Source organism: Rhamphochromis sp. 'chilingali' (genome assembly GCF_963969265.1).
Source record: "Rhamphochromis sp. 'chilingali' genome assembly, chromosome: 11".
Taxonomy (NCBI): domain Eukaryota; kingdom Metazoa; phylum Chordata; class Actinopteri; order Cichliformes; family Cichlidae; genus Rhamphochromis; species Rhamphochromis sp. 'chilingali'.
In genome coordinates, this window is record NC_137938.1 from 21,685,615 (window position 1) to 21,711,472 (window position 25,858).

The 25,858-nt window shown below is 40.9% G+C and overlaps 3 protein-coding genes across 6 annotated transcripts in view; 2 read left to right on the top strand and 1 right to left on the bottom strand.

Moving 5' to 3' along the window:
• Window positions 1-1,080, top strand: part of invs (inversin) — a 38,201-nt gene extending 37,121 nt beyond the window's left edge. The window contains exons 18-19 of one of the 2 annotated variants that reach the window (XM_080897389.1): window positions 252-338; window positions 421-1,080. In XM_080897389.1, coding sequence (XP_080753515.1) covers window positions 252-338; window positions 421-536 — 203 coding nt within the window. In that variant the 3' untranslated portion in view covers window positions 537-1,080. The remainder of the gene's footprint in view (window positions 1-251; window positions 339-420) is intronic. The other variant, XM_080897388.1, reaches the window with a different exon arrangement.
• An 83-nt stretch (window positions 1,081-1,163) lies between these two features.
• On the bottom strand, window positions 1,164-16,378 carry tex10 (testis expressed 10). Of its 2 annotated transcripts, none has more exons than XM_080897391.1 (16): window positions 16,150-16,378; window positions 15,705-15,901; window positions 15,025-15,212; window positions 14,606-14,932; window positions 14,303-14,515; window positions 13,938-14,190; window positions 13,725-13,837; window positions 10,958-11,205; window positions 10,742-10,877; window positions 8,831-9,000; window positions 4,935-5,112; window positions 3,937-4,159; window positions 2,335-2,415; window positions 1,974-2,158; window positions 1,684-1,894; window positions 1,164-1,585 (listed from the first exon to the last, which is right to left on the bottom strand). In XM_080897391.1, the coding sequence occupies exons 2-16, from the start codon at window positions 15,885-15,887 to the stop codon at window positions 1,463-1,465; spliced, it is 2,832 nt and encodes a 943-aa protein (XP_080753517.1). In that variant the 5' UTR covers window positions 15,888-15,901; window positions 16,150-16,378; the 3' UTR covers window positions 1,164-1,462. The 2 variants fall into 2 exon arrangements, with proteins under 2 accessions (XP_080753517.1, XP_080753516.1); XM_080897390.1 differs by having other exon boundaries at window positions 15,705-15,904; window positions 16,150-16,369.
• A 375-nt stretch (window positions 16,379-16,753) lies between these two features.
• Window positions 16,754-25,820, top strand: LOC308405006 (uncharacterized protein). 2 transcript variants are annotated; one of them, XM_080895372.1, is made up of 13 exons: window positions 16,775-16,842; window positions 17,686-17,954; window positions 20,667-20,754; window positions 22,257-22,287; window positions 23,167-23,244; window positions 23,340-23,479; window positions 23,557-23,682; window positions 23,961-24,006; window positions 24,199-24,264; window positions 24,371-24,717; window positions 24,817-24,921; window positions 25,187-25,277; window positions 25,416-25,820. In XM_080895372.1, exons 3-13 carry the CDS (start codon window positions 20,683-20,685, stop codon window positions 25,457-25,459), a joined length of 1,146 nt encoding a protein of 381 aa, XP_080751498.1. In that variant the 5' UTR covers window positions 16,775-16,842; window positions 17,686-17,954; window positions 20,667-20,682; the 3' UTR covers window positions 25,460-25,820. The 2 variants fall into 2 exon arrangements, with proteins under 2 accessions (XP_080751497.1, XP_080751498.1); XM_080895371.1 differs by lacking the exon at window positions 17,686-17,954 and having other exon boundaries at window positions 16,754-16,842.
• Window positions 25,821-25,858: the final 38 nt, after the last annotated feature.

A 25,858-nucleotide genomic window follows, 5' to 3' on the forward strand; every position in this document is an offset into this window, starting at 1 on the left:
CCCTGGTTTACAAGACCAGTGCTCTAACCACTGAGCTATAGGGCCTTTGCTGAAGTAACACCCATGGATACACTACATAAAGACAACCGGACAACAGAACACGCAAGGGTGTGAGCCCTGGACTAGATCAACCAGTTAAAGGAGCGCCCCAGGCTTTGGTATCCAACATCAACTACCTGTGTTCAGAAACCATTCACATTATGTAGCTGGACAGCTTAATTTCATCAGCTCTTTACTTTACTGCCCTTTAGGCAACTCAAAGTCCAGACGAGGGCGTTCATTTCGGGACTCTCAGTCTCAGCTGCTCTTGGACATCCCTCAACGCACCCAGAGCCAGTGTAAGTGCCTGTGCACACAAACACACCTTTATTTATCAAGTACAAGTTTCTACAAAAGTTATTAAATGCTTGTCTTTTTTAGTGAGCGGTATAGACTGTGTGCCTTTGACTGACACCATGAATCAAGCCAAGCTCTACTCTTACCACCTGAGACCACATAGCGCAGGACAGGGGACACGAGGCCGGGGAAAACATTGAAAAACCACACACACACACACACACACACACACACACACACACACATCATGTTCTTTGATGTTTTCTCAGCTGGCTGATAGTCTTGCCTCTATAGAATTACTCTACGCATTGTTCACTCAATGTGCCAAGTTTTCTAAAATTAAGCCATATGACATCAGAGCCATGACCTCACAGGGTGGGGTTAAGTCTACAGAAAATGGTGTGTGTAAAAGATAACCTTTCATCCATTGTGGAAGGAACACATACACACTCCATCTCCCTCCTTCTCCGTTGCTGTCGCACACACACTGAGATAACCTTTCCTCCCGTTGTGGAGAATGAGGCAGTCTATCAACAGCCAGTCATAGAGATAGCCCACCTGCAGCCACCGACACACACACACACACACACACACACACACACACACACACACACACTCTAGTCTTAAAGTGCTTTCCCTCTCAAAAGTATTATTTGTGAACTATGCTGTTTTTGCTGTTCTTTTTTATTTGCACAGAACAATCTTTATTATGTACTTTTATAAATATATACTGGATGTTTTAAAATGTGTTATTAAAAAAAATGTGAAAAATAAAAACTAAAACAAAAGAAAGAGTCCTCTGATTTAACTTCATTTTGCCTTTATTCTGCTTACCCACCACTCCTTTTAATACAAAGTCACTTAAGTAGCCACTGGACGACCGTTCAGTATTAACACTCAAAAAAGAGAATACACAGTTACCAGGGCTGTGAAAAAAACAGTAAAGAAGAAAGGACAAGAATGTGGAGTACTTTAAAACAAAAAACAAAAAAGTTCTCATTGTCTTCTGTATGAAAGTGTGATCATGTGTACTTGTCACTACTGAGCCCTGCGTGTTGTCATTGTGACTGTAACATGTTTGGGAGGCTAAACTGAGCAATACACCACGTACTGTTGGGCGCATCCGTTAGTATATGTCTCGAAGGCCCAGATTACCACGGTGAGCAGACGAGCCGTGAGCCACGGTGACGCTGTAACAGTAGAGCAGGTCTGTCAGCCACTGCTCCCTGGTTGCACCCCGGGAGAACCTCTGAAACACACGTACAAAGTAATCTGGTGATCAATCTCCATCCGTGTCATTCAAATACCTTCAATTGAATATGCCTGCATCTGTGTGGGCGCGTTTACCGTGAGGTGCTGGAGGATTTCTTGCAGCAGAGTGGTGTTGGCCAGCAGCTGGCTGTGGAGCGACGTGTGCTGCAGCAGCATGGAGAGAATCTGTCCAAGCTGCGGCAGCTCCTCCTCGTTCAGATTGGCAACGCGCAACGACTGCAGGACAACCCGCAGCAGGCGAGGAATGCTGCGCAGCGCTGTCACGCAAGCACCCCAAATTGCTTCCCTGCAAATGTCAAGCAAGGGTGTTAACACATTCGATCAAAATCAATCAGCACAGATCACTGAAAGAGTTTCAAGCACACCTTTTGTGGTTGGTTTCAGTAGGTGCCTCCTGCTGCAGGGTGAGGAGCAACGACAACAGGCTGAGGCAGCACTGTGACAAGAAGCGCAACACAGGCTCAAGGGGCAGGACTGAGAGATCCAGCAGTCTGGATACAGCTCTCAGCAGCCCGGCCGCCATGCTGTCGGAAACCACCTCTAACTTGGTCTGACACACACACACACACACACACACACACACACACACACACACACACACACACACACACACACACACACACACACACACACCAAAAGTATAAATAAAATAAAACTGCCATAAACAAACTTTATGTAAAAAAATCAGTGTGATTTACTGCATGCTTAATAACAACAGTCTCTTACCAGGTAGTTGCAAATGCCAGTTTGTAAGATGTCAAAGCACTGAGACTTTGAGCCCAGAGTTTCCAGACAGTGGCACACTTCCTATAAATCAAACAGTTATTTTGGTTATGACCATATTCATACATGTGTCTCACTGATGCAATGATTTCAAAGTCCGAATGTGTGACTGAGGGATCTGACTGCAGATATGTAAGCACACGAGCTCTAAAACAGACATACACACTCCATCAACAGATTTTCTGCTCTTATTTCATCTTTTTGTTAAAAAAAAAAAACAAAACAAAAAAAAAAAACACAACTTTTTATTTTGTTGCATTCTTCACAAATACAGGTACAAAAACAAAACAAAAACAGGAAGAAGGAAACTAAGTATGTAACTGGATTACATACATCAGTTTCTCCCAGTTTATTGTAAATTGATCACCATAATATTTGAATAAAAAGTAATTCTCTCAGTTTCTTGAATATTACTCACTATGGCAATCCATTTATTCTCAGCTGGGGGTTCAGATTTAAAGATTTTACAGGTTACTGCTAAAATCCTTAATAAGTATTTATCTTTGACAGGTAAACTGCTCATAATTGTACAAAAAAGAAAAATTACTCTCTCTTCCAAATAACAGTGTGCACTGCCCTTGTTACCTCCTCCCAACGTATTTTTAAAAAAATATTTTAACTCCATGGTGGCCCATAAAAAAAAAAAGAAAGCATACAGAAAGAATGCAATATTCCCGATTGTCACTTGACTACCAAAGATGTGACATACAAATTACTTTTAGTTTCAGTTTCACTATTTTCACTTTCCAGATTGTCAGCAAGTGAGTGGTTTCAGGTCTAAACCACCGACATGCCACTAACTTTTTAAAAGTGAAAAATAAGGCTCAGCTTTCCGTCATTAACTTGAAATCCAAATCAAATTTCTCATTAACTTTTATCAAATTTAGGTGCGTGTGTGTGAGCCGGTGGGTGTCTGAACGGTGCACCTGTTGGCATTCTCGCCGTCATTAAAAACAATCCCATCTCATTAGCCGAACTGGAGTTGACACAGTCCGTCCTTAATGCCGCCCCCCCTTCCTTCCATCCTCACCAAGCGTCCCCCTCCGCTCCCCCTTCCTTCCACTTCCCTATGATTGACTCAGACAGGGAGATGAGAGACGTAGGATCTGAGACCTTAATTGAGGAGCTGAATTAGTGATTATAAGCCCCCCACTTGCTCACACACTCACACACTCTTGCCCCAGGGCACAGTTACGTTAACGGTAATTTCTGTGCAGAAATGTCACTCTCCCATCATGCCATGGGCTCTCATTAGCATTTGTGCATATCCACTATGCCCGATAACCACGCATCTCCAACCTGCGCAACGCGATAAACGTTCCCCTCTCAGCCGGAGTGCAACGATAAAGCTTCCACCCTCTGAGCTCAATAGGAGAGACGAAGAGAGACCGGGGGGACCGACAGACCACAGCTGTGTCCAGAATATCAAAACAATGTCTTTTCTACCCCTTCCTTCACCTGCAAGTCTGGGTCTCCTCCAGATTTATTTCTAATGTTAAATTAAGGGTTTAGGTGTGGGATTAAAAAGGTGAACAGTGAACACACCTCAACAATGTCCCAGTGGTGTGTGAACTGCTCCAGCGGGGTGGGGTAGAGGCTGAGAGGTGAAAGAGCGACGGGAGGCAGGACACTGTCATCCTCTACCTCCTGCAGGGAGGCGAGCTGTTCGGACGAGAAGCCTATGAGGGTGGAGAACAGGAAGCTGAAATAGTCCACGTGCTGCAATGCCGCTTCCTGGCTCCCAGCTGTCCAGCTGCTCAGAGGGGACCTGGAGAACATAATCAGTGATCATGTTACACAATCAAAAACCCTGAATTGTTATTTGAATCTCAGGCTTTGTAAATTTTGAAAGTTCTCACATTTCAAACACTTTAGGATTATTCAGGATTTGATTTCAGTGTTCTTCTATTTTCAAGAATATTAAGAATAACAGCACACTGAAATATAATTATGAAAACTTCTTCCTTGCCCTGTGGGGGAATATAGATTTGTAACAGTGAGAAATGTGTGTGAATAACAGGGTGTTTCATAAAGCCCGGGAGACACATGCAGACCATCTTCTCAATACTCCATGACGATCCTGCATTCCAGCCTCAAAAAGAGCTCTTTGTACAACACTCGAGACACACACACACACACCCGTACACACACTCCATCCCACACTCTCAGTACTCCCACCACTCAAAATTTGTATAACACTGCCCCACTGACATAAGAATAAGGTCAAACATGGCAGCACACACATATCATCACAGAGAAAGGTTAACTGGGGATGATAATAGAACAAAATATAATAATAAAAAAAAAGTGGTTTAATTGTCACAAGGAAGTTGAATATCAAAAATACAGAATATTCATCTCAGTTTATGTCAACAAGCAGGTAATAGATCATAAAAGCTGTCACTGATTTGTCTGTGAAAGAACAACACTGCCATCTGATGGTGATCAGGCAGAGCGTCGTTTGTGTGCCTGTGTGCCAGCAACCATCTGCTGTCAAACACAACTGTGTTCATGTGCTTTCCAAAGCGGGTCTGAAAGCTCACCTAAGATGTATGATACGAATCAGAGAGGCGGCGAGGCCGGCAGAGATTCGTCCAGCAGTGCAGCAGCTGCTCAGATTGGCCAGAAGAGGCTGGGACATCTTGGGGAGGAAGTAGAGCAGCTGCACCATTCGCTGCTGGGACTCTGATGGTAAGAGCACCACAACCCCATCCTGTGGATCTTCACAGACAAACAGAGATGCACAAGTCACGTGTAATTATGGACAGACAGCAATGCTGTGCACCCTGTGGGGATTTAACGAGGAGCTCTATCTGGAAAATTAGGACCAATACTTGGAAAACCAGACTATGTTGGGACCAGTAAAAGAGAAAGACGAAAGACATAACTACTACAGTATTGGCTCAGATAATGCGTCTGTGTGTGTGGTGTTCTGCCCGTCTCTGACGCACATGCTGATGTCAGAAGCTCTCAGACAAAAGGAGTCTTGTGATGGTGAATTGCTGGCTCTGCGGCAGTTTCTATCAGAAACACCCCCCCTCCTCCCCTTCCAAACCCCCTCTGTTACACACCAGCTATCTAACTATCTGACCATTCTCTGAGCTGTTCTTATGGACGGGTTTCCAGCAATGTACAAAGTTGCCTGGAGTGGCTAACACAGCGTTGTAGTGCCTCCTATGGGAACTACTCTAGTTAGAGAGTCAGATTTTTGGAGGTCTGTATACCTTTGCTAGACCTATGCATGCAACATATGAATATAAGGAAAATGACAGGAAAAAAAAGCTTCTACACTTCTTCTTTTAGGTTAATTTTGTGATTCCAACCTCTGATTGCAAATTAATGCATTTCTACACCTACAGTATTTTTCCCTGGTCGTGATGTGTCTGTAACCTCGGAGTGTTCTTCCCTCAGTTTGGTCTTTTACACACACAAAAGTTCAAGTGAACTAAAGTCGATCAAGAGCTGCAAGAATTTGTATTTTATAGAACAGATTTAAACTGTAAAAATAAAAACTCCTTCAAGGATGCCAATGTTCACATTTTGGATAAAGACAGATGGTTTGAAAGAGGAGTGAAAGAAGCCATCTATGTCCACTGTGAACGACCATCCTTGAACAGAGGTGGTGGCTTGCGACATGAACCGCTGCCACCTACAATCCAGTTTTGAGGCACCTTAACGCCCACTCACATCTTGCATCAATTGATCTCAATAAGTCACATGATTGTTTCACCCGAAACCTGTGCTGATAATGACCCCACACCCTTTTCCACACCTTGGCTCATGTGATGAGACACATGCTCAACAGTGGGCCAACAGCCTTCTTAAGGGACAACTCCCACTAGGGCTTAAATACCTCTCCACCATGTGGTCTGAGGAACGAAGAGAAAAAAAACCAAAAAAAAACCCACACACACGGAGAAACTAACAACAGGTCAGTAATATGATTTGGTATAAAAAAAATTAATTAATTAATTTAAAAAAAGAGCCTCTCAGAGAGGCAGAGGTTCATCAACCTGGAAAAAAAAAAACCTATGTCTACAAACTGGAAAAATTTCAGAAAAATGTTCCTCAACGTTAAATTACTACGTTTGTTTATATTGGAGGCCCGTGCTCTCAGGTGTGATTCCATCATGGAAATGATTGCACCGGCTCAGGAACACTTCCAGAAATCTTTGTCTAAGAACACAGTTCACCGTCCACAAGTGCAGGTTAAAGCCCTGTCATGCATATGTGCAGATGATCTACAAACACTGCAGTCTTTTAAGATGGACTGATCCAAAGAGGAAAAGAGTCCAGTGGTTAGATAAATCAAAATTGAAAATTCTTTTTGGGGGAAAAAAAAAAGAAAATGGACACCATGTCCTTCAAAATAAAGAAGAGAGGGATAATCTGGCTTGTTGTCAGTGCTCAGTTTAAAAGCCAGCATCTCTGATGGTATGGCAGTTTGCACATGTGGAAAGGGACAATCAACACTGAAAGGTATATACAGGTTTTAGGGTAACATGTTCCCATCCAGATGATGGGGGGGGGGGGGGGGGGGGGGTGTCCCCCAGGATAGGCCTTACATAAAGACACTCTTAAAAAAACAAACAAAAAAAAATTAAAAACTTTAGACTTTCGTGATCTGAAAAGTATGGAAGCCCGTTTCCGCCACTAGAAAAAAAAAAAAAAAAAAAAAGGATCCATAACTCAAAATTTCGAGTTATTTTCTCGAAATTTTGAGTTTTTTTCTCGAAATTTCGAGTTATTATCTCGAAATTTCGACATATTAACTCGAAATTTTGAGAAAAGCAACTCGAAATTTCGAGTTAGCGCTGCCAATCAGTAATCTACGTGAATGACGTCATTTCCATGTTACCCGGAAGCTGAAGCCCTCAGCTACAAATGCTACAGCTAAGCTACCGGTATTACATCCAGTCGTGAATGCACAGATTGCTGAGTGTTTTCAGCCTGGCTTCACAAATGATGAAATCCCTGTGTTATTAGCTGAATCACATGGTGTTACTATCAGCAAACATACTTTAATTTGTTGGGATCCGTTTTTGAGTGCGCGGTCCTGCACCATATGCTTCCGGGTAACAAGAAAGCGACCTCATTCACGTATATTTTTGATTGGCAGAGCTAACTCAAAATTTTGAGAAAAGTAACTCGAAATTTCGAGTTATTTTCTTGAAATTTCGAGTTATTATCTCAAAATTTCGAGAAAATAACTCGAAATTTCGAGTTATGGATACTAGCTTTTTTTTTTTTTTTTTAGTGGCGGAAACGGGCTTCCATAGAAAAGATCTTCATGCGCAACAGTGATATTATATTTCAGAAAACTAATTCAATTTGGAACATAGGCTACATCCACATGTACTCGGGTATTTTTGAAAAAGGAGATTTTCTGTTTCCTTAAAAAAAATAAAAAAAAAAAATAAAAAAAATCCCGTCCAAATGTGCAGTTTTGAAAAAAATATCTCCGTCCACATGTAAACGCTAAAAACAAAAGGTTGGCCAATCAGAAGCCTGGGAGGGAAAGACTAAACAGGGTTTTGTGCCCTCACAAAACCTTAAGCACTTCTGAAAAGTTTTTGTTTTTCTGGAACGGCAGATAATTTTGTGTTACTTTTCAAGTGCCATTTTCAAGTGCCTTCATCATTTCAAATGTTAATAATAAAGACAGTATTTTGGCTGTTGTGTAGACTCACAACTTAGGAATGAACAAAATGCATACAGCATAAATGAATTTAATTTAAAAAAAAAAATTATTTATTCAAAACCGACATTGGGATTTGGGTTGTGAGAGCGTCTGTGTTGAATGTAGAGGCCACATCCGAAGTTCACTCTGATGCCTCTGTCTTTCTAAATGGAGGGACAATAACTCTGTGTATATGTAAGCGTGGAAAAACTGCAAATAGTAAGATTAACAGCAACACTATTTTGTCTATATAATTTATTTCATGTAAACAATAAGGTGTGCGTGAGTAAATCTCCGTTTCCACACCTAAACACAAAAACTGAGTTTTCGAAAATCTCCACCCTGCCAGGAGTTTTTTTTTAAATGTCCGTTTTCAGTGAACCAAAACATCATTTACATGTGGACGAAAGGCCCAAACGCATAGAAAAATCTGCGTTTTCAAAAATATCCGTGTACGTCTGGACGTAGCCATAATCTGTGCTGGTTAGGTCTGCATCATGAATAACCATGGCGATGTATCCTGGTAATAAGTGAACCACCTCCATAATACTGAAAACTCAGGACTAAACTTGAGGGAACCTTTAACAGTCCAAATCCTGCTTCGTTGTGCAGATCTCTGGTAGCAGGAGTCACATCATGACAGATTACACACTTCAGGGGTCTCAGTTCTCAAGTATGATTGCTGCATTTGCTCCCCCACCCCAAAAAACATTTCTCAAGCGGCCCCAAACATTATGATCACTGCATTTTCATGCTCACCATACAGCGTGCAGGCATGCGTCTGCAGACTGCTGAGCATGTCTTTGTTGCCTCGAGAAGCAGCGGCCTGGATGGAAAGGATGAGCTGCGCAGACAGCATTGGGTTACGGTGGCCCAACTGGGACAACTGCACAGGAAGAGATGCCAACCAGCGAGACAGCACCTTGCTCCTTCAGAGAGAGACAAAAAGGGCATGTGAACCCAAGGCCACCACATCAAGGCCTGATGTTATTACACAACTGTTACAGTTCTTACATCTGAGCACAAGTTAATGTGACCACAAAAGTGAGACAGATTTATTTTTACACTACATTTTGTTTACGAGCAAAAATAAAGCTATTCAGGGAAGCCACAGATGTGATAATGGTTAGTTTTGATTTTGTTCTTTGTAGTTTGGGACAGTTAAGAAACAATTACATTAAAAAAAAGCATAATTTCATGTGGACTGTGCAACACATGATCATCATAAATCTTCTACAATCTTTTATTCAGAACAAGTTAAATGGATAGTCTGAAACTCAGAAACAATGCAGCTGTAGGAGAGGACTGTGGTATATGTGCAGTGCTTCACAGTTTAATAATTACTCCATGTTTTAGATGTGTTAAGAGGGATACATGAGTTTATTTTTGCTGTGGTGACAGTTACATGATTTGGCTGCACAGTCACGCCATATAAAAATAAAATCAATCAATTCCGACCTCCTCAGAATCAGCTAGAATATTTAATGAAGGCATGAAAAACTTTCCTTTCACAATAAGACAATTTTTTTCCTATTTACGGGCCCTTAGAGTACACAGCATAGGGCTGAAATATGACTAGTTTTGATTTATGTTATTTTTTCTAGTATTTTTGGAGCTCTTATAACTTATAGAGCGCAAAAGATATCCTAGTGGAATTTCCAGGGCTGGAAAATTATTTTAAACTCTCTTAAACTCTTTAAATCAACTCCATTTTACACACACTTCAATGCCGCAATCTAAAGCCAGTTCTGGTTCTTGTTCAGTACAGTTTTTTTTCTATGACCACCAGTGAGCATCAATATCATGGGATATATCAAAGTTCAGCAGCAGAACTGATCCAATTTACTGGCTTTGATGTGGAGTAACAAGCATTTGTACTCTAGATCTTTTATCTGTTTGCTGATTTACTGGAGAAAACTTCAAAAAGACAATTTTGGGCAACAGCATATTAAAGCTCTACTTTTCACCTACAAGTTTTCTTCTTTATCAGAATAACCTGTAATATAATTAACATTATAACACTCTTATAACAGTTTTCCCTGCAATTTGAGCTTGGATCACAGAGGGCCAGGGGGATACTCTCCTTGCATTTGTTGCTTTACTGCCTATTCAGCTTGTGACTATTTTCTTTTGGCATGTCCCCTTTACTCACTTTACTAAGCTGCTGTCACCTCATAGTCCTGATCCGGGGACCCTCCAGAGCCTTCATCGTGAGAGGCTTTGATTGATTTTACATGGAATGACCCGTATACAAGAACTCTAAATCAGCAGCTAGCAAAATGTGAGCTGGGACAACTGCTTGGGCATAAAGTCACTGCAGGGGATGCCTGAATGATGAAGGAGAAACTACTTTCAGCTGCTTCCTTAATCATAAGTGGATGCTACAGCAGGTAGCTCTGTGTTTGCAATTTAAAATATATTTTTCCTTAAACCAGATTTTTGTCCTGTCACGGCAGAGAACCAGGGATCTTTTGCTTGTTTGGCCAAAGTGTAAACTACTAAATTATGTAGAAAAATACGACAAAAAACTCAAATGAATGATTATTTATGCTGATGCTATCATCCTGCCTTCTATATCTCCAACAATTATGCCATGTGGTGCATGAACTTTTGGAAAACAGCTGTTCAAAAATCCTACTTGTTAAGGCAAGGCAAGTAAGAACAAGTTACCTGGTTAGGTGTGCATGCCCTTGCTCCTGCAGGTATAGCTTGCTGTAGAACGATAGCAGCAGTGATCGTGTCTGCAGAGGGAGGTTTCTTTGCTTGTAGTAGATATACACTGCTGCCAACAGGTCCTCTGTCACTGCTGCACAAACATGGACATTATGACACAGTTTTAACATCTCTCTCTAATTAATATATATAAATATATAAATATATATTTACTTTTGCTTCTTTGTGTTAGCACCATCTTCCACACGGTACCCAGCAGCATTTGCAGCTGCCTGTAGCTCAGCTTCACTCCGCTACCCAGAGTGTCTCGGACAAACGTACTCAGTGGTGTCAGCCAGTCTCCATCTGCCTCTTGGCCAACGCCCTGCTTCTGGCTAAGGGACACCATCACCTGGCAGAGTGTGATGTTGAGGGCAAGAGGATCCACAGTTGGACCAGGAAGGGCTGCTGTCTGTTTGCTCCTGAAGAGTGCAGAGTGAGATGAGGGCAATCTTAGCTAGTCTGAATTTCATACACAGTAAATAACCACCAGTAGAGGATCAGACTGTATTGGCTGCTTAAATCTTTTACAGTTTTTAAAACGAAGAACTCAAAACTTGCAGTTTAGAGCTATGCACAAACATATAGGTGAAAAAGAAAAAAAAACAACCAAAACTTTACAAAAAAAAAAAATGTATGAATTAAAAAAAAAAAAAGTTCTTAAATAGATGGCAGTCAGCCTCCAACAAGTCAACATCTATTATCCATTCAAATATGGCAAAAAAATACAAATTTGTATTAATACAAATGTAAATAAAAGAAGATGTGAATTTAAATATTTTGAGAAATGTAAACATTTTAAGCATATCATGTTTGTGTTCCTCATCAGTGCCTTTGATGGCAGATCGTTAAGCTTCCCTGCATCTTATCACAAGCTGTGAGTCAAGAGAAAAGTGTGAAACAGGCAGAGGAAAAGTGTAATGTGATGCATCCTTGGGCAATGAGGCATCTAACTTATTTATTAATAACATTAAATCTAATGTCATTAATAAATAAGGGGCAACATTGCGGCACAGTGGTTACAGCTGTCCCCACAGGTTAACAGAACTCACCTGCCTCACATAAAGTAGGTTCTGGGCTTAAACCCCTCTGTGGTTTCTTTGCTCTTTTCTACTCAGTTGATTACTCAAAGCACTTTCTTACTGCAAGTCTCACTCACCCAATCACACACATCTATGCCTAAGCACTTTCTCACGTTCACTCAAACTGATTCACCGCGGCAACGCGAGGATACTTTATCATTTACAATTTGAACTGATTTTCTGATTGGTAGACAGCCGACTCTACCACCTAAGGCCTGATTTAGACTTCTGTGTTAGGGCTGTTCGATATAACGATATATATCGAATGACGATATAAAAACGTCTATCGTTTCATTTTACGCTATCGTTTGTTTCATGGTGTCGCAAAATAAACTGTTTACGGCAATATTTTTTCACCGTTCTGATGGTCACTGTAGTGGCTATATTAATTTCTTAAAGTTCTCTCTTTCTCTTATATTTAATATAACCACACTACTGATGGACAAGCGCCTGTTTTTATGTGTTGTGGTTAGCAACAACGACAGTAACACCATGGCGTGTCCGCTTGCTTATGTACCACATAAACCTTTCACAATAAAGCTCAAGATCCTGTTGAGACTTTTCAAAATAAACTGAATCACGTGAAAGAGCAGATTATTTATGGATGAGAAGTAAAAAAAAGAGCCGCCAGGTGCTAAAAAAATAAATAAGCAGTGTCAGCTGATAGAAAAAAATAAATTAATGTTGGGACTTCTTTCTCTCCTGGCCTGCTCTTTGTTGTGGTCAGATTTCTCTGGGCAAACCGATTTGTCCCTCTAGACTTTTTTGTACATTCTCACACGTCCATTCTGATAGTTTCCAGTAATTTTCTGATATTTGTGAGTCCTTACAGTGATGCTAGGGTTATTATTCCTAATAAACAGGCAATGATTGTTAAATTCAAAAACTGTAGCAAAAAAGGAGCCATAAATGCACAAAAGGAAATAACGGTACTAAACAGGCCAATCAAGGCAGCTGCAGGCTGCGTCAAACTGCCGTGTAGTTACATTTCCAGCAAGATGTACGTCAGGTTACGCCATAAGGTTTCAGATGGGTTTGCAGTTATGGCGTAAATTTCCAACTGAAGCATTAGCCACAGTCTCCCTGGGTACTCCAGCTTCCTTCCAGAGTCCACAGAAAATCGACTGTAGGCATAAATTTCAATAGTTGTCTGCCCTTCTGTGTCAGCCGATCAACAGGCTGCTGACCGGCCCAGGATGTACACTGGTTGTCTTTACAGTGGTTGCCTGTCCCTTTTAAAATGATAGACCTTCTACACCTATACACTCCACAAAGGTCTCTCAGATAAACTGACAAGTCACTCCTTGCTGTCCCCATGTCGAGACTGAAACACTGGGGGGACGGAGCTTTCGCTGTTGTGGGCCCTAAATTATGGAATAAGCTGCCCCTCCATATTAGGCTGGCCCCAACACTTGAAATGTTCAAATCACTTTTAAAAATACACCTTTTTTCCAAGGCTTTTTAGGAGTAGTACTAGAGTCAGCTTTTAGTCAGTTTTAGGTCACTCTTAATCTTTTTATTTTGTTAATTTTATTCCTTGTATATTTTATTGTCCGTTTTACTCATGTTTTATATTTAATATATACTGATTTATTTTTATCTTCCTTTTTTCACTTATGTATTTATTTTATTGTTATTTATATATACTTCTTTTTCTGCTTAATGCATGTTTTTTTAACTGTTATCTCTGTTTTTTTTATTACTGGAAAGCACTTTGGTCAACTATGTTGTTTTTAAACTGCTCAATAAATAAAGTTAGATTGGACTGGATTGGATGTACCCCACTTCTCACCCCATGACAGCTACGTATTAATAAAAACACCAAAGATAAAAAGAATGCCAAGAATGAACTTTCTTACCTTTTGAGATCAATTTTCTTTTTATGTCTGGGTGTATCCCGGCTCCCATAGGGAAAGTTTTTAATGAAGTGCTGCTTAAAATCTCCCAGGTATTCTTTACGGAACCACGCATCCTAAAGAAAACAAAAATATCTGTGAGGTTGATCAAACATTTACATTAAGATAAAATGAAAAAACAAAACAAAAACAAAAGACATGCAAGTCACATCTCACCAGTGCATCCTGGTTCTCCCGCTGTGGGGCCAGTTTTCTCAGCAACTGCAGAATAGACAAGACCTGGAACATTACTGACATGGCATCTGGAGTGAGTAGGTGGGCCCCCTCTGTGTTATTCCACGGGCTGTCATTGGTGCTGGCCTCGACCCACACTTCCAGCAGGAGAGGCACAAGAGTAGCTGCAAACTTTTGAACAGTCTCAGCTGAGTCTAGACCCTCACTTACTGTAGCTCCTGGATCCTGCTCAGGTCTGCACAGTGAAAGAAAAAAAAAAAAAACAAATGAAAAAACAAAACAAACAAAAAAAAAGAAGCTTAAACTGAACTATTTCTGGACGGCTACTAAAGTCAGAGATTTCATACCTAAGTTTAAAGGTGGAGTGTGGAGTTGGTTTGGCCCCAGAATGTTCATAAATCTTAACTCCAACCTTGCTGTACGTTAGCTCTTCCCAGTTGAGATGAAGAGGTGTAAATCGGCCCTCTCCACTAGAACCAAAAACTCTTTCAGTTGGGACAGACATATCACTTTCCTCCGTTGGTCTTTCCTCAACAACTGCCTGGAGAAAGCGCCCAAGCCTGAGATACAAGTACAACAAACAGGAAGATTGGGATTCAGAGTTATTCACTTAGATTTTTCCTGATTGTGTTTACATGCAGCTTCCATACCTGAGAAGAACAGAAAGCCGCCACTGCTGGCTCGTCACAGCCCTGTTAGGGTTGATGGACAGCGCCCAGGTCCAGGCCTTGGAGTCTGAAGCTTTTTTGGCTCCTCCACTGTTCTGTCTGTGAGAGATCATCTCTAGGAAGTTAGTGAGGAGAACTGCAGGCCGTGCGGCTAGCAGAGCAGGGTAGTGCTCTAGGAACACGTCGAGGACATTTATGGCATCCTCCTGGATTCCTGTCTCGATATGCGTCATAGCACAAGACAAATGAGCACTGAGGAGGGGGAAAAACGGTGCCACGCGTTCTGCAGGCACACACTGTGCAATATACCTGTAAGCAAGTTAAAACAAGTTTGTTTACTTTAGACACATTTAAACAAAGAAAAAAATGTGTTTGTTGTAGTTTTGACATGCTTGTCTAACCTGAGCACACGTGCAGCTGCCACACGAACATTGTGATCCTTGTCTGTTAAAACAGCTGCCACTTCTGAAAGCAAGCGTGAAAGATGCTGCTCTAACAAAGAGGGACTGATGGACAGCAACTCTTTCAAACCTAACAAGGCACTGTGTTTCACATTCGCGTTGTAATGGTGCAGCTGAGACAGGAGGTCCTGTGGAAGGAGGGAATAAAATGAGATAAATTTGTTTCTGTTGTTCTTCTTCGTTTGGCTGCTCCCTTTAAGGGTCACCACAGTGATCATATGCCTCCTCACAGTAAATGTCTCCAAACCATAGATTACAGCACTCTTGCAGCTTTCCTTCAGTCAAAAATCACCCATCTCCGTCCACTGCATGCACTCTTTTCTTCACATCTTATGTACACTGTCTGTTGCTTTGCATGTCTGACACCAGGTATTTAAACTCATCCACCTTCACAACCTCTAATCCTTGCATCTTCGCCTTTCCACCTGCCTCACTCTCATTCACACACATTTATTCTGTCTTGCTTCTAATGACTTTCATTCCTCTTCCGTCCGCAACATATTTCTACTTGCTCTCTACTCTCACTACGGAAGAAGACGAACTTGTTATATTCAATGAAACAAGCCTATAGCATGCTTTTTTTTAAACTTGCTAAAATCTGAAAAGATCTCAGATCTTACATTAATACCGAGCTGTTTGTGTGTTGTGGGTCCACTCGTGTCTCTCTTTAGCTGCTCAGACAGATAGATCCCCTTGGACCGAAAGTTGGTGTTGGTGGCGTTATCAGCTCTGGGCTTCTTCTTTCCCACTTTTAGCTTCACTTTCTGGAAGTCATCCTGCCTCTTCTTCTTTTTGGCCTTCATCTCTGCAGTCTAGACTGCTGTCAGTGTAATGACACATGAAGGTAGCGGGAAGTGAATTAATGCACTCATTTTAATGACACATAAACCTATGGTAAATCGAACACGTATCAATAATAACATAATTTGTGTCAGGACCATTAACATTGTTATTTTTACTCTCAATAGTACATTTCGATACTCAGCAGCACAGCTAGCTTGCTTTGCTAACTTATCTATCATTTCCCTGCAACAGTTTTTAGCGGTAGTAGTTAATTGTACTCACCACAATAAAAATGTCTGCAGTCTAAAGTCGGAAATTTACACTACATAAAGCATCCATTAAAATGTGTCCACCCGGCTAACGACTAAACATACACACACATAAACAAAGAAAATGATCTTTATTCGGTCTCGTGTGGCTACATTGGGTCCTTTGATTATGTGTGTGTACATGGTCACAAAGAGTGCGCCTTAGATGTGTGCACTTCAGCTGCTGCTCCTGCGGGGCTTATAATAAATGAAACCACCAAACTGGGGAAAAGTGCGAGTTTATAGCTGCTCGAGCGTCATCATGTGCGCAAACTTGAAATAAAATGAAAAACACAAGCCTTCTTTTCTTAGGTAATTCACTATTTCTCTTCAATTTTGCTGCTGGACGCTAATGCGGTGTATAAAATAAACGCACCAAAAAAAAGCTGCCCTCGAAGATGCCTTGGAACAATTAACTTAATAGTTTATAATAAAATTGAAAGCACAAATAAATGATAATAATTGTCATTTTGTTTCCTCTAAGAGAATAGATTAGGTCTTTCTGTGAAGCGCGGACACAAAATAGCGCTACATCATGTTTTGGTTTTGGTTTTTTTTAACCGGCGAGTTCATCAGACTACAATCTTCTCCCGAAGCTCGGTTTGTATTGTATTCTCCTTTCACCTTGAGCTAGGAGGAACTCGCGGTTTGCACTTAATTATCTCGTGTAAGTTTGATAATATAATACACTTGATTACGTTATGTGGATAGCTATCATATGTGGCGTTTGCGGTCGCTAAGATGTGTCTTACAGGCACATTTTCTTTTCAAATAATTTATGTAAATTAAGGCTCTGCTTGTGGCCCTCCCACAGCTAACAGCGCTAACATTTGATGATTAAAGAAACGAGACGTCTTTAAATCTTTTTGTTTTTTAAATAAAACTACGACGCATTGAAGTTTGTTTGGGCGATACTGCAGAAAATTGTGTTTCTGGTGATAATATTTAACTAAAAGACAACACTTTTGAGACTCCCTGTTTCGTTGTTGTTCCTGCATTCAAATGATAATTATAAGCAAAATAGATATGAATTACTTAAATACAAATATAAGATAATTAAAACTGAGTTTTCAATATTACAAGATTTTTTTTAAAGGTGGCCCTTTCTTCTTTTGTATTTGTATTACTTAGATTTATTTCCGCCTACGCTGCTACCTTTTCAGAATCAGAATCAGAATGGGGTTTATTGCCAAATATTGAGCAGGTTTACAACATTAGGAAATTGCTGCGGTGCTTCAGTGCAAACATAGTGTCATAAATAGCACTTAAATAGACATGGAAAAAAATAAAAGTAGGGATAAGAATTAAAAGTGCTACGTGGAAAGATATGTGCATGAGATATACATGAGATATATACATGAGAATAAGAATTAAGAGTGCTACGTTGAAAGATATATACATGAGTGCAGGTGGTGATCAGTGCCAAACATGGAATGATGCAGTGACACAGCGTAGGGTCATGTGTTAGTGGCGGGTACAGTCATATGGTTATTGTTCATGTGTCCAACAGCAGAGGGGAAGAAACTGTTCTTATGGCGAGAGGTTCTGGTGCGAATGGACCGGAGCCTCCTGCCTGAGGGGAGCAGGTCAAACAGACTGTGTCCAGGGTGAGAAGGGTCAGCTGAGATCCGAGCTGCACGCCGCAATGTCCTGGAGGTGTACAGGTCCTGCAAAGATGGGAGTCTGCAGCCAATCACCTTCTCAGCAGAGCGCACAACACGCTGCAGTCTCTGTTTGTCCCTGATAGTGGCTCCAGCGTACCACACGGTGATGGAGGAGGTGAGGATGGACTCGATGATTGCAGTGTAGAACTGCATCATCGTCCGTGTTGGCAGGTTGAATTTCTTCAGCTGCCTCAGGAAGTACATCCTCTGCTGGGCTTTCTTGATGACGGAGGTGATGGTGGGCTCCCACTTCAGGTCCTGGGTGATGGTGGTACCCAGGAAGCGGAATGAGTCCACAGAGGTGATGGGGGTGTCAGTCAGGATGATGGGGGGGAGTGGGGCTGTGTGCTTCCTGAAGTCCACAATAATCTCCACTGTCTTCTGGGCATTCAGCACCAGGTTGTTGTGGCTGCACCAGGACACCAGACGTTCAACCTCCCTCCTGTAGGCAGACTCGTCCCCGTCCGAGATGAGTCCAATAACGGTGGTGTTTTCACCAGTACTGTTGCTGTTCTGTTTCGTTGATAAAGTTATTAAAATATTGAAAAAAGAAATCTAAGATCGTTTAAAAAGTATTGTCTGTAGTAACAATACTGCCCTTTGTTTTGAATGGCTAGTCCTCGAAAGCACATGTAGATGGGGTGTAGCACGTTTCCCAAAACAAATTTAACAGCTAATCACCTGGCTGGATCAGAAAGTCGCAACTTAGAGAAAATGTTATAAATTTATAAATTCTCCTTTTTGTTTTTTGCAATCAGATAAACATTATCAAACTCTAAAATATAGTATAGATTTGCATATTTTAAAAGACGTTACATATCTTACAACATATAGTGTGATCCGAGGACGAGTGATTAACACATCAAGATTTGAGTATTCACCCTTGTGAAGTCCCCGTGATCTTATCACAGTACTAATGCAGCCACCATATTTTATGGTGGCTGTAGCTCAGGAGGGTAGAGGAGATCATCTACTCAGGTTGGCTGCTCCAATCTGCATGCCAGATGAGACGGTGAATCCCAAGTTGCTCTCAGATGCGTTCATTTGAGTTTGAATGTGTGTGTATGTTGGACAGAAAGCAGGTGTAGAAAAAAGTGCTGAATGGGTGAATGAGGCATGTTGTGTAAAAGAGCTTTGAGTGCTCGCGTAGAGTATTTATACTATTGTGATTGTCAGTATGTTTTATCCAACAAAATGAAGTTATCTCACTTCATTTAATTTTTACTGAGATTGTATAAACATACAACAGCGTCACTAAAACCTGCTATAAGTATTGCTATTCATTTTGTCAATTATTACTGATTACATGCAATTTGTTTATAACACAGCAGTTAACTGTGGTAAATTGTTGGAAATCGTGAAAATCGTGTATCTGCCTAAACATGGGCACAAATTCACATTTAACTATTACATTTATACTCAGCAACCTTTTTTTCCAACAAGAATATAAGCAGACTACAACCAGCTTGCAGTCAGTTATGTCGAGTACCCTCGAATTGTGCTCATTGACACAGACTCATTCAGACAGATGGGCAACATGTTGCCAATCTGTCTGCATTTATAAATTAAATGGTAATTATTTGTAAAGCTTCAGCAGTTTTTCTGAGAGTAATTACTGTCAGTCCAAATAAGAGTGTGACTGTTTCCAGAAAGGTTTCCTTCTATCAGACCTGTGCAGTCACCTTGTGGTCAAAAGTAGTTGTGGGTGTGCAACTCTGGGCAGGCATCTAGTCACCACAACTTGCAGAATGTGAAAATATTTAATACATCGACCATGCGGTGTTAAGGTTTTAGTTGTTTGGTTGTTTTTTAGTAGCTGCAATCAGGTTGCTCTATATTTTTACTCTTGACTGAGCCATTACCTTGATCTGAATTAGGAGGTACTACTCTTCAGTTATGGAAAACCTATACCATGAAGCCCCTTGGGCAATGTTTTCATGCTGATGTCAATGCCACAGGAGGTTTGGAGCTCTGCAGTTACTGAGTCAGCAGAGCACTGGTGGCTTTTACACACTATCCATCTCAGCGATACTGCTCTGTAACTTTACATGGTCACCGATTGTGGAATATCTATTAGGGAAGAAATTTCACAAACTGACTTTTGCAGTGGTGTTATAGTATATTAGGAAATGTTTTTGTCCATATAGTGTATTTTGGACTGAGAAAAACATAATTGTTACAATTGCAGTTAGCTCACAATGCTGCTGATTCCATGTACCAGTTGATTCCCAAGAAATAGTTGGAAGAATTATCATATAACCTTTTAAATTGCTACATAGCATGTTGGTCCTCTTTAAAATATTGTTTCTCACATATAAGTGCTTGCATGGGCTTGCTCCAAGTTATTTATCCGATCTCTTACAATCCCATGTCCCATACCTCTATGATCAGCAGCTTTTAGTAAATTAAAATTCCCAGTTCAGAGCTCTACTTTGCTCACCCTATCACTAAAGAAAAGCTCATCCACTTTTCAGAGAAAGCGCATTTCTGCCACTTGTATCTGGAGTCTCATTCTTTCATCTTTAAAAGAATTAACAATTATAGTGTTAACAAAAAATCAGACCTAGAGTAACAGATTTGTGGCATTTTTCAACACCGATGCTCCATCTAGTGACAGATGGCTGCATAACAATTTAGCAGCATTGGGCATCACTTAAAAAATTTAATTTAGAACAATTAGATTAAACAACGAGTATGTTTAATGTTGACTAGTGACACAGCGACGATTAGTCAACTGGTTGCACGCATCCCTAGTTTTAACTGTGCAATTAGTTCTAGTATGTGTAATGATTTGATAACCAGCAATAAGACATCATTTGTCTTGTAGTGACAAAGCTGAGGAAATGGAGGATGAGAATTCAGGAAACCAGCCTCCACCACAAAGTGGGCCCCCAAATCCAAAGAAGAATCCAAAGGTAAGTGTCAGTCCTTGGCTCTACTTCAGTGCCACATGAGCCCAAGTGTGCAGTATCAAAAACCTAAAGTAAAAATGTGGGATTTCCTATAATATCCCCCCATCCTCCCCAAATTTTGCTGTTGTGGTACCTGATGGAGTGCCGGGGTGCAGCAGCCCTGAACTTGTGGGCTTCCTGCTTGCTCCTGTGCCATCAGGCCTGCTTCATTTGCAGTCTTGTTACTGAAGACAATATTCACTGGCTCTGGCCTCACGTCTGCAGCCTGTCAAACCTGTTGTGGTTTAAAGAATTGTTGTTTTGTTTGTTTGTTTTTAACACTGGTTTTATTCACGTTGGTGTTCCGAATATATTCTAAAGTGAGATAAACTGGCTTCTCTTAAACGGTACCACATGGCAGGCCACTCATTTTTTACTACTGAGCGCTGTCACATTCAAAAGTGGTAGTCACGGATCACTTGCTGATTCAAATCCTCGAGGACTTAAAGTCAATGGCAACATATCCAGTCCAGTTTTTCCCTAAGAGACGTTGTTACATCACTGCTCAATTAAACGGCAGGTAGTAGACACGTCACCGTTCTGTACAACCACTGTGCATGAGGTTAAAAACTCAAAAGTTCATTATTTGCTACAAAAATTATGATCTCCCACCAGTGAACAAAGCTCCACTGGTGAAGTCAGTACTTTACAGCAGAGTACCCTCAGTCCTGGATTTCTATCTCCAAACCACACTCTCCTGGTGTTTATCAGTAACATGCAGTTACTTAAAATGTAAATTAGCTGCAAAACAGTAAATCACTGCAGGAATTACAGTGATTATTTACATTTCTGCTTAGATATTTAACTTCAATAATCTAAACTCAGTGTCTTCAATTTTTGGCTGCTTATGTCTGTCTTATCTCCTTTTGCTTATCTTGAAGAAAGTTGTATGCTTGGAAATATGTTTTCTTTATTAGTAGGTATCCTCAAATGAAGTGGCGTCCACCTCAGCACCTGCCTCTAACGGGAACCACCTCCATATTTCACACAGCTGACATCACTCTTATCATTGAAGGGGGTGTATGTTTAGTTGTTTCCAAAGGGTTTCTGTTTGCTGTTGTCTGTCAAGCTCAAATTTGGGGCTTTCAAACACATCACACTGACCACAGTGCACGGTGGTAGAAGAGCATGTTCTCTTCTACCAGTTTCATTGTCAGATCGCTGAGGTCTTGACCTCAGCCTCCCTCAGTGCGGCCACTGCGGCAGGTGTAACAACCCAGTTTCTTCCCTGTAGTAACAAATTGTTGCTGGTCTACATTCTCACTTGGTGAGGATTTAGACACCATTTACACCATATACACATTCCTGTGACTGTCACTGCTTAATGCAGGCGTCAAAGAGGATGAGAACGTAATGGTTGTGTGGCGGACCTGGACAAGGAGTTCAGTCCTCTGCTTAGTGTCATCCTGTCACTAATTTCCTGTGTGTCTCTCTCCTTCTCGTGGGTTTATTCCCTCTGCTGACAGAGAAGGCAGCTGCAGCATTCTGCTGATATAGGTAAGTCCTTTTACACACGGTGCCACTTCCAGTGTTGAGAGTTGAAGCTTGAGACCTTGGTTTCCATGCTTCATGTCACGTGTGGTGGCATGTTCACCACTCAGTGAGGCTCACAACCTCAGAGATTTGAGGATGGGGGTGGTGAGTCTTATGTGGTGCAGTCTACTGTTTTGGTCTTTGGAGATCACTGCAAAAGTATTCACGCAAAACATTTCCTGCTTAAAAGTTTCCTATTTAGAAGTCCAGTTTTCGGAATGGTTTTTGGACGTTTTCTAAATAATTTTAATAACAACCCAACCCAGTCTCATTAAGATGTTGCTACACTGAAGAGCAGCACCATTATCCTTAAAAGCGCACGACACATGGCTTATGCTACCATGCATCTGCACTGGTTACTAATTAAGTTTTAATGCACTTGTTTCTTTTTAATACTGCTGAATGCAATATCAATTTTTTACCAGTTGCCTGTGTTACACTGGCTTGACTTTGTTTTTAAATTATGTGTTAATTTTATCGTGCGTTTGCAAAAGGAATGCTTTGGTGAATGCAACACAGAAGTTACCGCTCTGCGGCTGCGCACGGTGAGAAGCAGTGCATCACGGGATGTGTTGTTCTGCAGCTCAGTTTGGGCCTAAATGGGGGTTAACTTAGAGCTCCTGTTATTTTTTGTTTGTTTGTTTTTTCTCCCAAGCGCACATGGGAAGTTTGGGTTGATCCATCCATGTAAAATCTGGAATAAATTCCAGTCCATTAAACATTGCAGGTTGTGAAACAGTACAGTATAATTGCAATTAGTTTTTTACTAGTTTTCAGGATATGTCTTGTTTTAGTTATAAATTCAGCCTCTACTTAATGCTGACCACTATTATGTTTTCCCAGTTTTCTCCAAAGGATCTTCTATCCATACTGTGCCCTCGCTCAACAAAATCTTGAAGGGTATCACAGACTGTGTGATTGGTAAGCAGCGTAGGGATTTTCCTCACATCTATCTACTTTACCTCCTCTCCTTCTTGCATAAAGAAGTGAATAATCAATAATCATTGTGTCTGCAGGCCTTCAGTATGTGTGGGAGTACCGCAGCCCCAGTAAATCTGTCCCTCCACACTACCAGTGCAAACTGTGCGCCATGGCCAGCTTGCAGCATGACATTGTTGACCATGTGAAAGGCTGGAAACACTGCTATAGATACATGGTGAGTGTTGTCTGTTTCAAAGTCTGCACACGAGGTTGCAGAATCATTTGCATTGTTTTATTCTGATTTTCACACAGAAAAAGACCCACCCTGACAAGATTACGCATGAGGAGGAAGATGCCGTGAAAGACCCTGCTATCAGAAAATCCATTAAAGAAGCTGCGGCTGAATTTGAAAAGACGGAGGGGAGGGGACAAATCAAGGTGAGCGCTACACCTGTGATAGTTCAGTTTTTATGTTATATGTAATGTTGGTCTGCTGAATTGGTGTGTTTGCTCTGGGATTTTTACTTTTCTCTTACTAGACAAAAGTTCAAATTCTGTCTCCAAGGTACTGCCAGATAACTTCATCTTTGTTTGGTCCACATAAAACTTTTATATTGCAGATGGGGCTAAAAGTCTCCCATGTTTACATTCGAGGGGTGGGTGCACTTAACAATATGTTGGATTTGATCATTTTCTGTTCCCGTTGTCACATTTAGGTGATCCTCAGGGAGCCCTTTGACATTCCTGCTTTTAAAGGACTACGTAAGTTATTCTGCTCTGTTTGCATCCAATGTTTTTAAGTTCTCAAAAACTAAGATCAGCTTCTCAGTTTAAAAAATAAATAACAATTTTTCCTACTTAGCTGGGGTCAAAGCTTAGCTTAGCATTCAACAACACTAAAAGATTTCCATTATTTCGCATTAGTTGTTAATTTCACACATCCTTCCATCACAGGCTCTGCTATTCCTAAAGCCGGGCCTTCACCAGCTCCAGGAATGGGACAAATGGGGCCACCCTTTGGCGAGTTCTTTGTGATTGACATTAATTTTCTCAGTGTGCATGAATATCTCTGTTCTATTAAAATAAAAATATGTGAACTGAAATGTAATAAACCTGAATCTCACAGGTCCCAGGTTCTCTGAATCAAGATTCCCAGGGGAGTTTCATCCTGATTATCCCGTAGATGAATTTGGGGAGTCCGGCTTTGGAGGCTACTCCTCCAGGGAAGACTTTTCTGACTCTGGTATGGATCGGGGAAATTTCATGGATAATATGGGTCGCGGTTCAGGTAGTGGAAGAGACACCTATAGAAGGAGTGGACTGCTGGATGAACGTCCAAACAAAATGTATTCAGGCGAGTACCAGGGCAACCGGATGGGTAGTAGCTTGATGGACAGACCAATGGACAGGCCGGGATTAATGGGGGCAGCTCCAGAATCTAGCAGCCTTCCCCATACTTTGCTCACATACCTGGTAGGTTTCTTACAATAGGTTTAAAGTCAGCATCTTTTTTTCTTTTTTTTTATATTCATATTTATATTCAGAAAGTAATTTTACAAAATGTGTTTTTAGGATACTTTCAGGATAGAGAATGAGAGCGATGCCCAGCTGGTGCTGAAGGTGACGCAGAAACTAACAGATGTGCTGATGGAGTATCGACTCAGGAGTGTTTCAGGGGTGTGTTTTGAGTTGTTGCTTCTTCTTCTTTTTTTAACAGTATCTATCCTAGAAATAATTTTGAAACCAAACACTAAAGATCAGCCTTCAAACCTTATTTGGCGAGCTGAGTACTAAAGTTCTAATTTAATTTTAACCATTTCAGCTGTGTGCACTAGGTTTCCTTTGCTCTGAAAGGATGAGCAAAACCAGATTTACTTTTTCAGATGTTTCACTTGTCCCTCAGATTAAAACATTTATTTTGTGGCATCTGTTTCCTCCTCAGGGGCCCAACAGCTTATCATTGAGTTCCACAAACTTCTCTTCACCCCCTAGAATGCAAAGCAGTAGCAACCGATTCTCAGGTGGCCTCTCAGGTATACATGCACCTTCTCCCAGACTTTTTATGACGGATCCATGGCTCAAATATCAAGGACTGTTAAATGAAGGACTCCAAAGGAGTGTGTGGCATCATTCTTTGCTGTCCACTTATTAATAGTTTGCTTTTTTTGCAGGTCCATCCCGATACAATGACGGTCCGCCCAGGTATTACAAATAAGAGATGCAACAAGTCTGTCTTCTCATCTTTCTGTACTACATGCACAGGGGTCATTGTCCAGATGTTGATTTCATGTACTTTTGAAAAAAATATATATTTTCATGCACTGTGTTTTCAGTCTTTTGCTGTCCTTGTTTTAATTATGTTTATTTCTTCATAATATGGCAAGATTTATAACGTGGAAGGATTTACATGTCTGCTGTTGTATCCAGCAACTTTACCTGATCATTTTAGTTTATGTTTCACAGCGATTAAAAGCTATTAATGGACATAAAGATATGTTTGTGGTTGATTTCATGTCCCCATCAAAGTATTTCCAGATGCTGACGGATCCTCTAGGTTAGGAAGTTGTATTTGAGACCTTCCTTGTGCAGTATCGGACACAAATAACTAGCTCGA